The sequence below is a fragment of the Nannospalax galili genome, unplaced genomic scaffold (genome assembly GCF_000622305.1).
Source record: "Nannospalax galili isolate Female #2095 unplaced genomic scaffold, S.galili_v1.0 scaffold1118, whole genome shotgun sequence".
Lineage (NCBI taxonomy): Eukaryota > Metazoa > Chordata > Mammalia > Rodentia > Spalacidae > Nannospalax > Nannospalax galili.
In genome coordinates, this window is record NW_008342011.1 from 288,035 (window position 1) to 309,823 (window position 21,789).

General features: G+C 41.3%; 1 protein-coding gene across 2 annotated transcripts in view; it reads left to right on the forward strand.

Moving 5' to 3' along the window:
• Kif16b (kinesin family member 16B) overlaps positions 1-21,466 on the forward strand; it is a 299,448-nt gene extending 277,982 nt beyond the window's left edge. For both annotated transcript variants that reach the window (XM_029565752.1, XM_029565753.1), the window contains one exon: positions 20,191-21,466. In XM_029565752.1, the coding sequence (XP_029421612.1) occupies positions 20,191-20,349 (159 nt within the window). In that variant the 3' untranslated portion in view covers positions 20,350-21,466. The remainder of the gene's footprint in view (positions 1-20,190) is intronic.
• The last annotated feature ends 323 nt before the right edge of the window (positions 21,467-21,789 follow it).

A 21,789-nucleotide genomic window follows, 5' to 3' on the forward strand; every position in this document is an offset into this window, starting at 1 on the left:
AAAGGGTATGAGGCCAGCAGCATAGAAAACTGTAGGACATTCATTGGGGTTGGTAGTGTAGAAAACTGTAGGACATTCCACTGCCCAGACAGCTCCCTCCCTATAGCTTACTTCCCCTCTTCTTGACCTATTCTTGATATTTGAAAGTATATATTGAACAAAAATGAATTCTACCTTCAGGCTAAAGTTATTTTTAAGTGATTCTTAGAATTCTAAGCATTAGTAAACTTTAATTTTGACATGGTCCTGTGGGAGAGGTGGACCAGAGGTGCCTGTTGTTTAGATGTGTGGGTTCTCATCTAGTCCCTCTCACCAACCTGCCTTCCTTCCTAAGCAGTCAAAGGATTTGGCTACGATTCCTCAGCTACACATTTCTGATTTTACAGGGACAGGAGAAAGGATCAGCTAAACTTTCCAAAGAGTGTTGTAGACCTGAATCTATAGCCCAGCAGAAACGTCTCCTCTCCAACATTGCTAAAGGGAGTGTGAATTAGTATAGCGCCTATGGAGAACAATTTGACAGTACCCATCAAAACTTAAAACACATAGACTCTTCCACTCAAAAATCCCACATTTGGAATTTCCTTACCCGTATAATGATACACTTATGAAAATATGAGTATTTCTGACAGGATCATTTTGTAATACTCAGCATTCTTCATCCTCTTGCTGAGCAAGTACTTCCTACCCGACATTTGAGCACACACTGACAGACACCATGTTCTCTCTGAACACCCCTTGAGAAAAGCGTTTCTTCCTTACACGGTTTGCATTCATGTAGGGCTGCCCCAAAAGATTGGAAACCTACATGTCTACCACCAAGCTCCAACAGTCAATCTCAGAATGAAGAACTTTTCGTGGACTCTTTAGTATAAGCTGTTTATGCGCCAAATGGAGTGCAGAGGAGTACAAGCCTTATCTGCCGGATGCATGAGTCAAAGTGAGGGTACTGATGCTTGCATTTGCTCATGTAGCTAGAAACAGAATGTGAGAAAATGCACACAAAAATAACAATAGTCAAACATTTTGTGTACCATAAGAGACTAGAGGGGGGTGAATTGAAAGACAGACTACTTAAATTCATTTTGACAACAGAAGTACTAGTATGGACTCAGTGCTCAGAACTCATGTAATTAGAAAGCATAATACTGTTAGTGTGGAGCTGTGCTGTCTGATAAAGTAACCACTAGCCACATGTGTGGATTTACATTAGATTAAAGTAAAGTCCGGTAGGGTAGAACAGGAGGATCGGGAGTTCAAGGTCTTCCTCAGCTTCCTGACAAAATTGAAGCCATTCTGGGGTCGTGCCTCCAGAAACAAAACAACCAAAAAGAATAACATTTAAAAAATTAAGTTCCTTTTCGCAGTTGCACTGACCACACTTTGAGTGCTCAGTAATTACCTAGCTACTGTGCTGGACAGGACAGATACAGATAGTCCTGTTTTCTCTGAGACCTGTCTGTCCAGCTCTTTGCATTGTGCATAGGGCAAGCCTGCCGGCATGAGTGTGAGAGGCAGGAGGGTGCACATTCAACCTTGGAGCCCCAGGCCCTGACAAGTACTTCCACCCAGCACATGCTAATGGGTCCTCAAGTTGAGCAGGTTCTCATCGAGCTGGTGTCCACTCTGACTTGAGGCAGAGAGCCTCACCATGCTGGGACATGACCTGTCCTTCAGAATGTGTGTGAGTAAGTAGGGATTGTTACAAGCCACTGAATTTGGGTAAATTTTCATACACCTGTAGAAAACTGACAGAAATCCACAGATCAGATCCACCTGCCACCCATTTTCAGCCTATCTGTGAGCATTGCTCAAGCGTGCTAGGACTGTGTTCATGGAGACAAGGTGGGCCTACTACGCATTCTCCCAATGCCCAGGGCCTGTGCTGGTCACCATCTATACACTGGGGTCTTTGCTGATGGTAACTGCCAGTTTCCAAGCAGTGGAGTCTCAGTCTAAGGTGCCTCACGTCTGGTCAGATACTGAAGTTTAAATGGCCAGGCAGTAGTGCAGAGAGGTGCACAGGGGTTGAGTGTCCTTGGGCAGAGAGTGAAACTGATTGTGAGAGGTACCTGCCTTGTGCTAAGTACAGAGTGTACTCACTACCTCAATGTGATCTATCTGGGAAGGCAGCAGTGTGGAGCAGGGAGTTACATTCCTGTTATATGAGGACCAACATCATAGCATTAGTATTGCCTCTTGGCCTGCAAAGCCCAGCCTGGATGTGGACTGATTTAGGCTAAGGAAAGTGCAAGTGTCAGGACTAAACATGCTGCAGGAAACCAAAGGATTGCCTCATACTAGAGGTGTCAGTAAAGGTATATAGTCTCTCAGGATGCCTTAGGGAAGATGGTAGAGAAAAAGGAAGTTAGGAGTTAACAGGAATTTTGGAGACCTAGAAACATTGTCATCAGTAACTCAGCCAACACCTGTGCATGGCCAGCAGCAGAGAGCCACTGAAGGCCTGACAACTCTGTGGTCAAAGAGAAGAGATTGCAGCACTGTGTGCTGTGTCCCTGGTGTGAGAATGGCAGAGCACTGGCCAAGGGAGCAGTTTCATGTCTGGGATATGTCCCCATGCAGAATGAGCCGTGCCTACTGCACTGTCCAGTGAGACTGGGATACTGGTGGTGCCCAGGGCTCTGCCTCCTATCTATGGGCTGGGTTGCTGCTGCCTATCCTGCCTAGAACTTGTTTCCTCTCATCTTTTCCCCCTGATTCTCCAGCTGTTGAATTCTTACCCATCAGGCTTGACATTCATTCATCACTTCCCAGAACTGGGCAGATGCCTTTTCTGCTCCAAAAGTCCCCCTTCCTGTTCTCTGTGGTCATATATTAATCATGGTTTGATAGGCTTATAAGTTACTCAGGACAAACACTTACTCTTATTCATTACTGAGTTCCTAACTAGCCCAGCCCAGGCAGGTGGAAAGACTCAGTCCTGAATATAGTCAGGACAGAGGAGCTAATGAAAAGCAAACTTAATCTTATCCCCAAAAGATAAGTAAGGTATTCATCCATAAAGAAAAATGACATTATAACATTCACAAAAATGCAGGGAAATGGAAATTATTATCTTTTTATCCTAAATTATTATCTAAGTAGCCAACATTCAGAAAGACAGCTACTGTGTGTTTTCTTTTATATGAGGATCTTAGATTTTAAGTTTTATGTATATGTATTTGGGGGGGTTGTATATGACATCAACTTAAAAGGGGACCATGAGAGGGGGAAAGAAGTTTTAAGGGCTGTTTGGGAAGGGTTAAAGAGAAGGGGGAGAAGGGAGAGAAGGAGGAACAGAGGAAGAGGAAGGGAGGAGAACTTCTAAAACAGGGTAACAGAATACATGAAAGCACAAAAGGGGACTAGTTGGGGAGGGAGGTGACCAGCAAAAAGGGCAAGTAGGGGTTTGGGAGAGGGGGCTGTGGGGAAAGGATCAACAGAAACAAAGTGTGTGAAAAATCCCATGATGAAATTCACTAGTTTTTATACTAATTCAGAAAAAAAAAAAAAAAAACTGAAAAAGATAAGATTTGGATAATGGGAGGAAAGCACCCATAGGAGCAAGCGGGGTGTGATGGGTGTGATGCTAAGCATTGAAGGGGGCCAGCATTTGGGGGCAAGTTGGAAAGTGTGCCTAGCATAGTTGATGATCCAGTGAAGCCAAATTGTAAGATTTTTAAAATGCCAATGAGAGGTGGTTAGACCAAACTTTCTGGGAGCTTGGAACCAGGAGGGCTTGAGTAAGTGAGTCACATTGAGCCCACTGGACCAATTTATAACCCAGTAAGGACAAGGCCCTTCTTAAATCTACAAACATCCCAGGGTATCTCCATCTGGACCAGGACTCAGTCGTTGACAGCATCAGTCAATGACGAATTCTATAAGTTCTGTCAGGTAAATGAAACCAGTAGGTCTTATTAGACCGATTCTTCTCCTAAGCTGCCACCCTACCTAACGACTTCTGGGAATGAGAAATGCCCCTGAACTCTCTTCCCTGCTAAATGTCACAGCAGAAAGGCAAATAAGACCCTATTATATTTCTAAAGAACATTTCAATTTTAATGATTTCAATAACTTTAAATTAAATTACAGATTTATGTTAAAATTTTGCGAAACGAAAAAGGTTCCACAACAATGAGATGGCTGGGAAAATCATTAGGCTGACACAGCTGGGGTGATACATTGCACATGAACTAAGGAGCAGGCCACAGTTAGAGTCATGAGGCTTATTAAAGCAAAAACTTTTAAATAACATGATTTCATTTGGTCACAACTTCATCCCCCTGCTAATTGAAATAGAGGGGAAGAAGCCAACAGATAAGGAGGCCAAGGCCTTCTGAATGCCTGTAAAGTCCCTAATTCTTAGACACCCCCTGCATGCACGTGAACCTACTACACACACACACACACACACACACACACACACACACACACACTGAAATTCAAGGAACATTCCAGGAGCCTACTTGAGCATGGTATCAAAAGCCCCGAAGAAAGGCCACAATTCTTTTCAGGGTTCAGGCCTTGACTCTTGAAGGTTACATGAGACCATTCCAGTTTTCTCCCAAACTTGAAAAGCCAGTCATTCTGACCTCCTCTGTGGCTGTTGACCTTGGCTCAGTCAGAGCCTTTTGAGATGTCAGTTTCTTCCTCTGTATACAAAGGCTCTTCATAGTCGTCCTCCTCATTCCAAGGATGTCTTAGGGGATCCCATTGCCCAGGAACTGGGAAATGCTTTGTACAAAGCACCTGTTACCCTGAATCCAGATTGGAGGCTCTCTACACAGAGAACTACAAGTGCCCACCTTGTCCACATTGCTGAGTATAGACTTCATTCCTCTTTCCTTACTCTCTAACCTCTTCCTTCAAGATTCCAGACTAGAAAGGGACCAGTGCTAAGATAGGAAGGTGCTGCACCAGAAAATGCTCAGTTGGATGGATGATGGAGCCTCTGATCAGCACCTCTGGCCAGACTCCCACACCATCCAGAAGATCTGGAGTTGGAGAAGAAACCCCAACAAAAATTGTCTGAGGGATAGATTCTGCATTGTTCAAGTTTCTTTTCAGCTGGAATTCAGGCTGAAAGTGCATTATAGCTCATACATGATCATGTTGACGTAACCACCTTCATCAAGCCAGTCTAAAATAGAATGTTGTGTAGTGCCACCTTCTTCAGAGCCATGGCTTAGAAGTCATCATCAATACTGCATTCTGAAGACAGAATGAAGGTAGAATAAATAATCGAGTACACTGTATTGCTATAGGGAGCGTGTTTTACCTTTCAGAACTCATTAACACAGCCAGTACACCATACTAGCCTGTTTGGGTTCAAAAGACTAGTTTAGTTATGTTTTGAAATGGTTTAAGAATTTTAATGATAGGCCTGGGTGTAGATCAAGGTTTGAGGAAGGTACCTTCCAGCCTGATACTTGGCTATGGATGTACCACTAGCATGGCTCACCTCCTCTGAAATTATATTCTTAAAAGTCTCCTGGATTAGGCTGGGCGTGGTGGCACACGCCTTTAATCCCAGCACTCAGGAGGCAGATGCAGGCGGAGCTCTGTGAGTTCAAGGCCAGCCTGGTCTACATAGTGAGTTCCAGGACAGCTTGGGGCTACAGGGAGACCCTGTCTCAAAAAGACAAAAAAAAAAAAAAAAAAAAAAAAAAAAAAAAAAAAAGTCTCCTGGATTACCCTTACTTTAAGAAGAGCATCAAGGATAGTTTAATTCCACAAGTAGCTAACTGCAAGGAGCTCAATTGTGATCCACATGGAAGGTTTTTCCTGATTCCACTGGTTCCTACCACCTGCCCATGTTCTGGGGACTGTTGTCAGTAAACTTTATTGCAAGCCATAGAAACTGACTATGACCATTGTAAGCAAATGGATTTATCAGTTCCTAATCTTGACAAAGGACAAAGACCAAAGGCTTTCTACCACAGTCGCCTACTCTTGAAAGTTCTCCATAATAGTTGCTATGCAACTATCAGGAAACACCTGGCTGAGCCCCAAAGAACCTTTGGTTCCAACAGATTCCAATTGGAGGCACCAATACCTCTTTGGTTGTGATGTATCCATCTCAGAATATCAACAGGAAAAGTCTTACAGCCTCCTTCCCTTAGTAAGCCAGATGCGCTATCTCCAAAGAATGGGTATCTGTTCAGAGGGAGAACTGAGTGCTCTCTGAGAAAAGAAGGGGAGGTAGGGCAGTCAGGAAAATGGCCAGTGCCCTCTAGGTGACTGCAGGATGTCAGTGCGTGACCAGAGAACTGTGTGCACCCCTGCAGAAAAGCATGAATACCACAAAACCCAGGGCCTACCGTCCCTTCAGGAGCACCATTAGGCCTTGTGTTCAAGCTGCTGAGATGCTGGTGTAGATGGCTGCACTCTGTGAGGGACAAGATGGGCCCAGCAGAGGGCGCTCTGTGAGTAGCATCCTGGCAGGTCACATCAGCTTCTGGGTGGAGTGTTGCCTTTGAGTCTTGACTGTGTAGCTTATGTACCTAGTGACCTTTGCAACATTGCTTAGGCTTCCTGGGCCTGCTTCTCCATTGATAAGGGGCAGGGGGTGACAATATTCCCTCTCATTAAGTTGCCATGGGAATTTGATAAGCATACTTTTTAAAATTCTCAGTAGTGTTGCGGCCAGGCTTAGAAGTTGTCTGCCTTTGATAAATGGCTGCACTTTAAGAGTCATGAGGTAGTAGCTAGTCGGACTTGGGTATGTGCTTGCAGAACAGTCTAAAAGAGGTACTGCTGCTTGGCAAGAAAGAGTTTTAAAGGGAGCAGTGGCCTCTTTGGAAAGAAGGAGTTCAGAAGCCCAGTGACAATCTCAGAGTGTCTCTCTCTCTCTCTCTCTCTCTCTCTCTCTCTCTCTCACTCACACACACACACACACACACACACACACACACACACACCTCATACCTCCTCTTTCCACTTCTGTCATTTGCCTTGAACTTTACAAGCTCACAGCCCAAGCCAGGCATGGGATATGTGCCTGCCACCCCAGCAGTTGAGAGACTGATGCAGAATTGCTGTGAGTTTGGAACCAGCCTGGACTTCACAGTGAATCTGAAGGCAGCTTGGGGCTACATAATGAGACCTTGCCGTAAAAGATAAATGAATGAACAAATAAAAGTAAAAAATTCACAGTCCCCTACAGGACATTGTCTTCATTTGTTTGAGGGGATTTTTTTTTTTTTTTTTTTAAATCACATGCGAGAGCCACACTTATCTGGAACAGGCCAGCAGTGGTCTGTCCTTCCCAGTCACCTGCACTGGTTACTGCTTCTGGGTAAGCTGACTCCCAAACAACAAAGACGCTGCAAACCTGTAGGTACTCTGTGTCAGTGCCGAAATACACCTTGAAGATTAGCCATCTAAATTTGATTTCCTGAAAACATTGATAAGAAAACACCGTATTTATGCCTTAGTGTTGGTTCAGATATCAAAAAGTAAATAACCTAGATAATATGGCTGATATATTTCTTATTATTCTTAAATCCTTTTGGCCAACTTGTAAACAAATCAATCGTGGGTGTTTGTCTCCTGTTTTGTGATGCTTTCTTACCTCGCTCTCTTTTGCTCTCCCTCAGGCCCAGCCTCCTTCCATCCCCCAGACACCCCTTTACCCCTCCTTTTCCTCTTTTCTCCTCCTCTCATTTGCTTTGACCTCCCACCCTGTTTCCTGCATTGCAGCCTTGCTGGGAGGGTTTGATTCAACCTGACTTTCCTTCCCCTCATCTCCATGATAGCACTCTCATGTTGCCCATTCCCAGGGGTACTGTTGCTGTTCTGTGTGCCCCTGAGCCAGAACACGCAACAAGCAGAGTCTTGTGACACCACCCTTGCCCCTACATTAGGCAGAAGCTGCTGACCGGCTGTGTTTCCTCACAGGCCCCAAAGATTTAAATACCCTCCCTTTTGTTTCTTTTTATAATGGAGAAAATGTGCTGTGAAAGTCAGATACAGATTGGATATTGGATTTTACAAATCCTTTTCCTGCTTTGCACTTCTGACTCTGATAAGTCACTTAAACTCCGAGTGTCCTTCAGTTTCTTCAATTCTCTTTTTATAGAGTGTGCTACCCTGGGGATGCAGCCTGGTTCCTGAACTTATTTCTCACATGCTGGGGAGTGGTAGGATATCTTCGGGTCTACAGAAAAGGGATAACTTTGACAAGAGGTTTTTATTTTCCCTTTAGCTACAGATGCAGTGGAAAACATTTTGAGTCCAAGCAACTGAAATCACTGATGTAAATATATGTGTTATGTACTTTGTATGTAATTATAGTTACATAATCGATACAGTACAGATTATAGAACTCTCATGAATTGTTTGACTTCAGACTGAGCCTCAAGTTCTGAAGTGGAACCTCATTATTAGAATATTGATAAATGACTCACCAGACACCAAAGATGAAAGTGGATTTCATTATTGAAGAACTCAGAAGTTCTGATCACCACTGTTGTTCCTCTTATTGATCCATTGGTATGCTCATCTACAAAATACTACAGAAGAAGGTGTTGAATACCACGACTACATACTCAGAGCAGATGTGTCTCACACGTGGCATTAAACAGTGGTACTAAGACACAGAGAGTACATTCATTAAGTTCAAAACAGCGCTAGTCTCTACTGGTAGAAATGTAGATAGTGGATACTGGCTATTCTTGGGGGAAGGACTATAGGTGGTAGGAGGGACCATGGAGAGTATCCTGGGTGGGAAACATCATGTTATTTATAATCAGATGCTGATCACATAGATATGTTCATTTGGTGAGCATCTATTAGGCTGCGTACTTACGTCATGTGTTGTTTTCTGTGCACATATCAAAAATGAAAATTAACTCCTAAAATCCAATCGTCAAGGCTACATCTCAGTACTTTCCTTAAGCTAGGCAGTGTGCCATAAATGATTGGGGACTGAAAAGAATAATAACCTTCTGGAGATTTAGCTCTGTCTTCTTCCAGCCCCACCCACGGGCCTTGGTTTTGTCCTTCACTAGAATTTGCTCTGTGCACTTCAAACATGTGGCTCTGGACATACCAATAAATGTCATGGCTCGTCTCACAGCTCTGGGAGTACCTTGAGGTCACTGCCAAGAATACTTCCTAATCAGACTGTACCATGGAAGCAGTTTGCTTAAAGGAAGCCCCATATTACTGCTAAGCAGAAATCTGTTTTACAGAGAGAAAGCCCTTCTGTAATATTTAGAAGTGATCAGATCAGATCTTTCTGGAGTTGTCATGAAGTTATTGTAATGAGTTTATTCAAAGAAAAAGGCATTAGCTACAACTGATTTATAGTTCTCTTTTAATGGCTGTGCTGTACCAGGGAAGATGTCTCCGCTACTTCCTCTCTATTATTTATTTTTTAACTTTGACTTCTCATTATACATAACTTCAGACTTTATTGGCCCTTTAAAGGGACCTTACTTTGTGAACTAATTATGACGAATGTTGATAAAACATCTGTTCCCAGATTTCAAGTGCCTTGTAGTCTATCAGAGCTCATCTGGAAAGCAAGCTTGTATTAAACAGCAGGCTGCTGTTGATGTAGCCTGTAGGGTACCTGAAGCAGGTCTCACTGGGTGCTCCGAGATGAGGCCTGTGCAGAGAAGTTCCCTTGCCTGCAGCTGCATGCACAAGTGGGCAAGTCTTTCATCTTTTGCATTTGAAATCATTTCTCTTTGTCTTTCAGTAAAGGGTTTCATTATGACGTTTTCAAACATGTGTATTGTACTTTGATTAAAATCACCCTGTTACCCTCTGTCATTCCCTTGCTACTCCTACTGATTCCTTTCTTCCCATCTATCCTCCTTTCTACTTTCATTGATTGGTTGGTTGGTTGATTGATCCAGTTAGTTTAATTAGGGCTACTTACAGGAGCATGGGTAAGGGGTTATGTACAAGAACATGGACAACTTTCTAATGGCTCACCCCACCGAAGAAAATGCCCCTGTGTTTCCCAGCAGCTGTCTATAGCTCCCTGGGGACAGGTAGGGCCCCATGAGCCCCTGTTCCCTAACAGTGATTAACGGCCTATAAATCCTCTAGGCCTCCTGAGCCTGATGTAATGTTAAGAGCCCAATCTTATTGCAGGTCTTATTCGAATAATTGTAGCTCCTGAGAGTTCAAGAGTTCAAAGCCGTATCATGCCTGGAGTACAGTTCCACACACTCCACCCCTTCCTCCAACTCTTACATTCTTTTTTCCCCCTTCCACAGTATCCCCTGAGCCTTAGAGGGGGTAATACAGATATCCTGTTTATGGCTGAACACTCAGCAGTCACTTATTTGCAACACTTTGAGTAGTTATAAGTTTCTGCAGTAACTACCACCCACTGCATAAAGAAGTTACTCTGAACAAAACTGATCGTAGCATTCGTCTTTTGGCATAACGGAGTTATTTAGAATGCGATTGACAGGCATAGCATATCCATTTAGCGAAACAGCAGTAGCTCCCCCACTAGAGCCTGTGACCTCCACAGTCGTGGGCTTTTGACCAAGTGTATAGTACTAGTTATAAATTCCCTCCTGTGGAGCAGGTCTCAAATCAAATCAGAAAGTGATTGGTTTCTTCCCATAGCAGTCATGTCACTATTGCACTCTTGGACATGTCTTGCCTTGTAGGTCACTAATTTGTACAACACAGTGTCCACAGCTGAATAAGACTGTTGATGACTTTTCTCCTCCAGCAGCCTACATAGTACCTTCTAGCACTGTGAGAGCTAACCAACAGAGAGGATTCTAGATCAATCCCACCTTGATTTCTCTGTGTCCTTCAGCCTCCCCTGTGTTGTTTTCAGCAGTGAGGTCTTGCTGTCTAGTTCTGGTGGGCAACTAAGAGCAGTGGCAGTAGCCTTTGCTATTTGGGGGCCTCTAGAGCCTCTCTGGCCAAAACTTGTAGGAAGGTATCAGATACCTGGCACTGGGACTTTTATTTAATAATGTTAAAGCTTCTGGGAGTGACTTTACCTACTCAGGAGTCCTCCGTTCAAATTCTTTTATTTTATTTTATGTTATACTTCTTACATGTATATGTTGTAATTTCTAGTTTACTTCCTCCACCCTCTCTTATCTCTCCCCTCAGTGGCCCCTTACATAGCTTTACTACTACTTTCAAGTCATACACATATGCGTGCACACACACATGTACATACATATGTATATATGATTTTATGTGTCTATATAAAATCTAGAACACACAAATTAGAGAAAACATATGGTGTTTGTCTTTCCGTGATTGACTTAATTCTCCTAACATGATCACCTCCATTTCCATCCATTTTCCTGAAAATGACATAACTTCATTTTGCTTTACAGCTGACAGATTCCATTGTGTATATATATACCACATTAAAAATCAATTTTTTTTAATGTATAAGTGCTATACCTGCATGTAAGTGTACCACATGCATACACTGCCCACGGTGTCCAGAAGAGGATGTCAGATTCCCTTGGAGCTGGAGTTATGGAAGGCTGTAGCCACTATGTGAGAAGTAGGAACCAAAACTGGATCCTTTGTAAGACCACACAGTGCTTTTAACTGCTGAGCCGTCTCTCCAGCCCCATTACTTGACTGCTATTCTACTAGAGTAAGATAGAATCTTAGTTTGCATTTCTCTGGTGGCTAGTAAAGTTAAACACATTTACTGTCTTAATTGACCATTTCATTTTCCCCTTTAATAACTCTCTGTTCATTTTCCCCTTTAAGAACTTTCTGTTTATTTTATTAGCTCATTTGTTGGGGTTTTTTCCCTCTTTTTTTCCTCACTTTTTTATTGATCTTTTTAAATTTCATACATTTCCCACTCAAATCCAGACCCCCTCCTCATCCATGCCTCCCCCTATCCCTCCACTGAACTCTATGCACTCTGCCATACATCATTAGCCCATTTGTTGATTGAGTTCTTTGATTTCTTTTTTTTTTAACTTCTTTGTATATTCTTGGTATTGATCCCCTTTTAGATGTATGACTTCCAAAGATTTCCTCCCATTCTATAGACTGTCTTTTCACTCAACTTTTTCCTTTTCAGTAGAGAAACATTTTAATTTCTTGAAGGCCTTCCCATTTGTCAATAGTTGGTTTTATTACCTGAGCAACTAGATTCCCATTGAAAAATATCCTTGCACTTCTATGTGCAAGGTGGGAGACCAAAACAGGAAAATTCCCAAAAGCTCAATGGCATATGCAGCAGGAAAAAAAAAAGAGAGAGAGAGAGAGAGATCATGTCACAAAGTGAAAAGCAAGACCCAATACCCAAGGTTGTCCTCTGACCTCCACATGTGTGCTACGGTACATGTGTACCAACATTCACACATATGAACACACACATAGACATACACACTAAGATAATAATTAATCATTTAAGCCAGCAGTTATAGCTCTGTGCATTTTAAATCTGAGTCCTCAATTCTATTCCATTGACCTGTGTGTCTTTTTCTACCAGAACCGTGCTGTTTGTGTTGCTATGGATCTATAGTGTAACTTAAAATCAAGTATGGTGATACCTCCAGCAGCATCATTTTTATCAAGATCTAGGCAGTCTTTCCATCTTCCAGTATCACTCAGTTTCTTTCATCAGTATTTTAAAATTTACGTTATACAGGTCTTTCACTTCCTTGGTTTGGTTTATTTCAAGTTTTTGTGGTCTTTTTTTGAGACAGGGTCTCCCTGTAGCCCCAGCTGGCCTGGAATTGCTATGGAGACCAGGTTGGCCTCCAACTCACAGAGATCCACCTGCCTCTGCCTCCCGAGTGCTGGGATTAAAGGTGTGCACCACCATGCCCAGCGTTTTGTGTTTTTTTAGATAGTTGTGAATGGGATGATTTCCATGATTTCTTTCTCAGTATGTTTGTCATTAATATATAGGGAGGCTACTGATTCTTGACTGTTAATTTCAAATCCTACCACTTTGCCCAAAGTGTTGGCTCCAAGAGTTTTCTAGTGTAGTCTTTGGGGGTCTCATATGTAGAATCATATCATCTGCAAATAAAGATACTTTGACTTATTTTCCTATTTGTGTCCATTTCATTTCCTTCTTTTACTGATCTAGGTAAAAGTCCAGGAACCATATTGGGTAGGAAAGGAGAAAGTGGACAGGCTTACCTTGTTCCTGAGTTCAGTGGAAATGCTTTGTTTTTTCCATTTAGCATGATGCTGGCTATATGTTTGTCATATATGCCTTTAATTTTTCCAAATTTTTTCAGGGCTTTTATCATAAAGGGGTGTTGGGTTTTTTCAAAAGCCTATTATGCATGTATTGAGATGATCCTATAAGTTCTGTCCTTGCGTTCACTTATGTGATGTATTATGTTCATTGATTTGCATATGTTGAACCATTTTTGCATCTCTGGAATGAAGTTAACTTGATCATAGTGAATGATCTTTGTGTATTCTTGAATTCAGTTTTCAAGCATGTTATTGAGAAACCAGTTTGTAGTTTTTCTTTTATTTTCATTTTTTGGTCATTATGTCTTTATGTTGTTTCGGTATCAGAGTAATGCTGACATTGTCAAAAGAGGGTAGAACCATTCCTTTGCTATTTTTTTGGAATAGAGGGAGATTGCTGTTAGTTTTCCTTTAAAGGCCTGATAGAATTCTACAGTGAATCCCTCTGGGCCTAAATGGCTTTTAGGTGAGAATTTTTTTTTTTTTTTTACTGCATCAATTTCAGTCATTGCTTGTTATAAGTCTCTTTAAAACATTTATATCATCATGGGGCTGGAGAGATGGCTCAGCGGTTAAGAACACTGGTTGTTCCTGCAGAAGACCCCGTGGTTCGAATCCCAGCACCCACATGGCAGCTAGCAACTGTCTGTAACTCCAGTCCCAGGGGATCCAACAGCCTCTTCTGACTTCTGCAGGCATTGCACGACATGGGTACACTTACCTACATGCAGGCAATACACACATACACATAAAATTAAAATAGTAAGATTTAAAAACATTTATATCATCATGGTTTAACATTGGTAGGTCATCTACATCTAGAAATTTATCTATTTATTTTAGATTTTCCAATTTACTAGTATATGTTTTTAAATAATGTTCTTTCGATTTTCTGAATTTCAAAGGAACCAGTTTTAAGTTTTTTCCTTTCCATGTATGGTCTTTTAAAATAATTTATTGAGAATTTCATACAGGGATATATATATATATGGTGTTTTGATCAAATCCATGCTGACTTCCTCCCCTCCAACTTCTCCTATATCTCCCCATCACTTTTTTCTGATAACTTCATATGCTCTTTCTTCCTTTTCTTTTTTTTTAAATGAGGCTCTTTGCCACTCTAACATTCCCCCCTCTGAAGAGGTAGCCCTAAAATTGTTTAAGGATTAGATAAGAGCTCCCAAATACTTTCCACATTTTGGGCCTTTGAAATGGAGTATGTTGCTAAGAGGTCCAAGGACATTTTGACTTTTAGTCAAGAAGTTGGCTACTTTTCTTTGGAGTCTTTTTACACTAACTGCCTAGCCAATTCCTACCTCCTATTCTTATCACACCATCCTCTGAAGAGGTTACCCAGCTTGCAGATAGGGAATCAGGACACAGACTGTTCTGCTTCTTCCATGCTGAACAGGGACTCAGTGTGTGGCAATTGGGGTACCCTTTCAGTGGGTCTATCTAAAAGACTCAAATTGCATAACTCTTATCTGTAGGGGGAAAAGAAAGTCCTTGACTGGTGAATAGGAGATGTGAAGAGGTAAAGGCAAGAGTAATTGGCATTACAAGTTCTAGACAGGAAACTAGAAAAAAGCCAGAACAGGGCAAATTTCAAATATTCCTATGAGATTCCATTAGAATTTCTTGACAAGAGCTTCCAAAAGCATCCCTCTATTGGGTTCCACCTCATTTTTCTTTTGTCTGCCAAGATTGGACTCTAGAGTGATGGATTCAGGATTTGCTTTCAGGCTTTTTGATAGCTGTTGGAGTGGTTAGAATCAATGTCAGTTCCCTCTCAAAGGCTTCTAGATAGGGGGAGAAAACAAATTTATTCATCATTTTAGAACAATAGCCAGTTGTCTCCCTTCGCTACAGGTGGGCATTACACTATTGCAGGCCAAGATTTGAAGTCTTACATTTGAGCAGCACCTTCTGATTAGGAACAAAATCATCAATGAGAAATAATTGTCTAAATAACATTTTATGTGAGACTTAAACCTAATGTCTGAGAAATGTAATCCTTTGAACTCTTAAAGAAATATACTGATCACTTTACTCTTTGGTTACACTTTCCCTTTGGGTATTTAAGACCATACAGTGGCCCAAATAAATCATCCTTTATATTTTCACTTAAATCGTTTGAGGATCTGTTCCTCAGGGGTCACACGGGCTTGGGAGGAGCCCTTGCCTCCTTTCTTCTACCAGTTCCATCTATGTGAAGATAAGGCAAATGTCCTGCTCAACCATGTCTGTCTTCACTTGGAAGGATGGAGGAAACGATTCCTCTGAGTTGACCCTCCTCTTTGTAGACTGGACAGTGGTTCAGCTCTATCTCCTGGGGCCTCCATGACCTCCTTGAACAAGAGAACAGGTGACTCACCATAGTTAAACAGGACATTTTGAGAGATGTTCCATAGTCCCCTGGAACTTAGTCAATCTTGGAGGGCAAGGAGCAAAAACTGTCATTTAAACCCCTCTGACCAGATTAATATAGACCTCAAACTATGGCTGCTAAACATCCAAGAAAGTTAGCTCCACCAGTCTGGTACTTTTAATTACCATGTGCTATGTACATAAAGCTTGGGTGAAAAAAAAACAAATGTTCTCAAATAAACCTTGACTAGATATATATTTTGTTCCTTAAACTAGTTGACTAAACTATGGCCTTAGAAATTTCAAAGATCGGCAATGTGTATACTATTTTTGTCTCATCCTTTATATAGCATACCAAACCTACACAGACCTTCATCACTTGCTTAGGCTTTCTCATTTTTTTCTATTTTGGAAAATATCTCCATCCCATATCCTTTTAACATCTTTTAATTCTCATTTTCTTTTTTAATAATTACTAGACATAATAACATTAACAAATAAATTTTCCATCTGTTGTGAGAATTCTTTTCCTTGGGATACTAAGCAATGCTTATTCCCTTTTAAGGTTCTAGTGTCAAGCCAATGTTTGATTAAAGTTTTACTGGGGAACCAATGAGTTTACTGAGGTTACTTACTGAGATAACTGAGGGGTTGCTGAGGTGTTTGAATGACCTGAGGGTATGCACTCTGGAAAGCCTTTACGCAGCATTGGTCAAGCCTTCTCTTCCTAGCCTTCCCCAGATTGTATACTTTAGTCCTCTCCAAATCTAGGAGACCATCTGTGATTAGGGCCAAATTACATACAGTTGGCTGGGAAGAGTGGCTGGATACTCTGGTGAGAGTCCAATGACTCCTTTGTCCCTCCTTTAATGAAGGAGCACAACCAACAACAAGCCAATTGTGATAATGTTTAGCAGTCAGGCACTGCTGAAGTCATGATGATGGTAGTTATTTCATGCAGAAGAGACTGCTGTACAGTACAAAGGACATGGAATTTAAAAGGATTTTGTGCTAGGATCCACAAATGAGGGAGAACACATGTCGTTTGTTTTTCTGAGTCTGTGTTACTTCACTTAGTATAACAGATTCTAGATCTATCCATTTTCCTGCAAATTTCATTATTTCATCTTTCTTTACTGCTGAATAGAACTCCATTGTGAAAATATACCACATTTTTGTTAACCACTCATCAGTTGAGGGACACTTAGGTTACTTCCATCTCTTAGCTATTGTGAAAAGAGCAGCAACAAGCATGGTTGTACAAGTGTCTCTATAATAGGATGAGTCCTTTGGGTATGACAAGAAGTGGTATAACTGGGTCATTTGGTAGGTTTATTTTTAGTTTTGTAAGAGTTCTCCACACTGTTTTCCATAGGAGTTGCACAGGTTTGCAATCCCACCAGCAGCGAATGAGCATTCCCCTTTCTCCACATCCTAGCTAGCATTTGATATCATTTGTTCTCTTGATATTAGCCAGTCTGACTGGGGTAAGGTCAAATCTTAAGGTGGTTTTAATTTGCATTTCCCTAATTACTATGTTGAATACTTTTAAAGATGTTTCCTAGCCATTTTTATTTCTTCCTTTGAGAACTCTCTGTTTAGATCTTTAGCCCATCTTTTAATTGGGTCATTTGATTTCTTGCTTCTTTGTTTTTTGAGTTCTTTATATATTCTGGTTGTTAAACTGTGTCAGATGTGTCACTGGTGAAGATTTTTTTCCGATTCTGTAGGTTTTCTCTTTACTTTTTTGATTGTTTCTTTTGCTGTACAGAAGCATTTTAGTTTAATGATGTCCCACTTGTTGATTGCTGACCTTAATTCCTGAGAAACTTCTGTCTGGTTTAGAGAAACCTTTCCTACACCTATATCCTGTAAGTTACTGCCAATATTTTCTTCTATTAGTTTCAGGGTTTCCAGTTTCACATTGAGGTCTTTGATCCATTTGGAGTTGACTTTTGTGCAAGGTGAAAGATAAGGATCTAGTTTCATTCTTTTACAGGTGGAGATCCAGTTTTGCCAGCACCATTTGTTGAAGATGCTGTCTTTCCTCCATTGTGTGTTCTTGGCACCTTTGTCAAATATCAGGTTAGGGGGTTGGGTAAGGCGCATTTAGGGGAAGCCCACAACCATGTGGAGGCAGGATCCGGGCACTCTCAGGCAGTCCCCTGAGTTCTTAGCCCCTATGCCTGAGGGAGGTGGGAACAGGCACTCTCTGACGGTCTCCATGTATGATTTTATTTTTAACTTGTATATATGTGTATGGGTGTGTGCGCAATCCTGTAGGCATGTTCACGTGTATATGTGTGAGTGTGCATACACATGAGTGCATGTGGAGGCCCAAACTAGATATCTGGTGTCTTCTACATTCGCTCTTCACCTTATATACTGAGGCAGGGCCTCTCACTGAACACAGAGCTCACCAATTTGGCTCTCCTAGCTAGCCAGCTTGTTCCAGGAATCCTGTCTCTGCCTCCTATGTGCTTAAGACAAGCCACCCTGCCCACCTGGCATTTACATGGGTGGGTTTCCAGACTCTGGTCAACATGCTTGCCCTGTAAGGGCTGTATCCACTGAGTCATCTCTCTGGTCCCCTCATTTTATTGCTTCAGATCATCTCTGTCTTTCTTTTGCTTAGTTTGGCTAAGTTGTTTATCTCCTCAAAGAACCAATTCTTATTTTCTTATTTCATTGATTCTTTATGATTTTTTATTTCTGTTTCATCAGTTTTCTTCTGTGATGTTAATTATTGCTGCATTTTACTTCTGATCTACATGAACAATCAAGGGTTCACCTGCTTTTCATCACAGCCTTGGCTGCTCAGGTGCTGTCTCTGTTTGCTGGGTGCCATTCTGGAGAGACAACAGGTCCCTTTAGAATTGATATACTCAGGGGCTCTTCACCTTGGAAAATTGAAGTGGAGGAGGGTTGCCCCTCTAATGTGAAAACATGCTACAGTTCTGTTCTTTGTTCTTTTTGGCACTCCTCCACCTGACTTCAGCCTCAGGGGCTTCTCTGGAGAGGTTACCCTGAGATCAGTACATTAGGAATACTGAGCCAGGAAACCAAAACTAAGTGAAAAACACCTGCTTTTGAGTCTTTGCACTTGATGACCAACCTCTCACATCTCCCTGAAAGCAGCTTCCTCACTAGAAAATGGCTATTACAAGAAAAAAGTGTAATTCTAGCCAGAGTATGATCACCAAGTCAAATCAGGTGACTTAGGAAACTTCTAGAGTGATGAAAATGTTTGTGATCTTGGTTTGTGGCAGTTTCACATGTGTCATCATTGATCAGCTACAGTTAGAGAATGTGCAGCCTAAGGTCTGGAGAGGAGTGAGTGCATGCCTGGCATGCCAGCTCTGCAAAGTTTAAAAAAGAATGTGCCTAGTTCCAGATAAGCTGGGACTACAAGGAGGCCCTGTCTCAAAAGACCAAAAATTAAAGAGTTAATTAATTAATTAATTAAAATAAGCTAATAAACTTCCCTTGAGCGGAGTGACTTCTTTCTAAAGCATAGTTCAGGCTTGCAGTTCATAAAGGTAGCTGAGTTCTCCTGTAGGGCAAGGTTTCAGCTGTGACATTGGTGATATTTGGGGCCAAACAATTCTTTGTCCTAGGGGCTTCTCAGCATCTCCAGCCTCCGCCCCCTGGATATATCCTCCAACACATATGGGTGACAATCACAGGACTCTAGGCATTGGCTAATGGCCTGTGGAGCCACTACCCTTGGTTGGGAGCCAGTGCTTTAGGATTAGGCTATCTTTCTTAGATGATAGTTTTGTTACAGTTCAGAATTATAATTCTTAATTTCTAAGTTTGTGCCAGGATTGTTAATACTTTTCAATGAACTGAGACGGTTTAATTTCTATTATTGACATTTACCTGACCTGAAATACATGAACTATTCTAGTACGTCCTCTTCTCTAATACATGCTTCAAGCACCCACATCTGGTTTCACTCACTGCATCTGAGAGCCTAGTCACAGGCATCCTTTCAGTCAGTACCATCAAAGACAAATAATGTAATCAGCACCTGTGGTGGGAGAGGGCAAATCAAGGACCCAGAGCAGCTCTCCTTAGTAAGAATATTTTGGTCTTGATGATGATTATAGAATTTTTAAAAATGATCTGTATATATTAGTACTTGTAGCTGATCCTACATTATACATAGGATTCAAAGCAGAAACTGATTGAACAATTTCAAGATGCCAATGTATGTCACATTTGACATTGCACAAGTGGGCAGCCCCTCCCATTTTAATGGAAAACTCGAGGGAGAAATGACATTTTTAAATCGGGTGACTGACTAGTGACACAGTTGCTACATTTGGGCAGCATTCCTCAGAACCTTGTCTAGAGATGGATGTCAGGTGCCACTGCTGTGCCCAGAGCCCTGACCCAAAGCAATTTCCTGCTGTGGACCTGAATATGTTGACTCCATCTTCTCTGCTTGGCCTGACAATTGCTGAGGTGGTCAAGGACCTTCCTTGGGTGTTGGTGTTCTTTGGAGCATTCTCTCCTTGGTTTTGTTTATTAAATAAATGTATATATCCAGGTAGATGGTAATTGGATGTTTTCTCTCCTCTGCTTGATCACTCATCACTGTCTTGACCATATTGTTTACTCTTGTCTCTTTCTCAGAAATACCTCAGGGACTTTTTCAGTGTGATGCTCCAGTCTGCAACATCTCCCCTTCATATCGACAAAGTGGGTCTGACCCTTTCGAAACACACCATTTGTGAATTTTCGCCATTCTTCAAGAAAGGAGTCTTTGACTACAGCAGCCACGGTACTGGGTAGAGCTGAGGTAACAGAGGAACCACCAACACAGTGCCTTCTCATCAAAGTGGCTCCGATGCAGGGTGGTCACCTGCACCAGGATCCCAGCCTGCCTCTTGCTGGGGCAACATGGAGCAGCCAGCCCAGACCACCTCACATGCCATACTTAGTGCCTGAGTTTGGGAGTGGAATGCTTTGCCTACCAACAGTGACCCTGACATGCAGTTGTTACTGCTCCACTGCAGTTGAATGTGGCCTTTTCCCATAGTGCTTCCTTCTCATTGTGCAGAGTCCATACCCTGTGGCAAGATGGATGTGACTTGCTTATCTTGGGACTCCCAGAGCCAAGTGAACTTGGGACCTCCCAGACTGGGTGGCTTAGCAGACCACCATTAAGTGACTTTCATCTGGTTTCTTCTTTCACCAAAATATGCTCGTTTTTTATATCACTTCCATGTGATTGGCTATATCTCAAGAAATATGTTTTAAGTTATTTCATTCTAATTCTTTCTCTTCATTTGGATCAGAACATCTACATCATATCTAAACACTGATGTTTACACAGAATTTCAAATTCTGCAAAAGGGATTTTTAGTCCAATCATCACTAGAGTCTTCCATGCCTGACAACTTGGATATAGGCAATAGCACTTAAAACTTGTATAAATCCATACAGATAAGATGTTGTTTAACCTACAATATTTGAGGACATTTTCCCAAATCTCAATGGCTACTATGCATTTTTGAGCTTTTTCTGCACAAAACAAGCGCAAAGCTGGATTCATCCTTTAATTATCATTTTGTTCATGTTTTAGTTCAAAGTCTTGAGAATATTTAGCTAAAACATTAGAATTCATAGTAGTTTGTTCATAATCTCTAAAATACTCAGGACATAATGTAGCATTGCACATTTATGTGCAGTGAAACTGCTTTGTTTTTTCAAAAGAGAAAATTGTGAGTAGAAAAATGTGGTATATATCAAAATGTATATAATTCTGCATATAGATTTATATATGTATACACTCCTGTACAGTAGTATATTGAGCTGTCTAATCATTCACACCAGTTTTATTAAAGGTGTTTGCTTTTCAAATTTTAAATTAAGCTGCTATCAATATTAAATGAAGATATGGACTCTACCCTGTAGCTCAGTTTATTTTAAGTTTATAATATGATCATTCCTACTGGTCTGTTTAAAAATTGATCCAGTATGCTTGGAAAGATACATAATGTATAATTTAGCACTTATTTTGTAGAAAGTGCAGTTAAAGTAATTTGAAGTCACAAATGAATGGCTAACAGCGTGTTTGCATTCGGTCTTCTAAAACGTGTCTACACAATAGAACTCTCCAACTCAAAAATGTGTTTAAAGATACAGTTATCCCTGTAAGGGTGAAACTGTTATTCTACTAATTAAATACCAAAGCTTAGCATAGAACTAAAACAAGAACTTTTTGTTTAA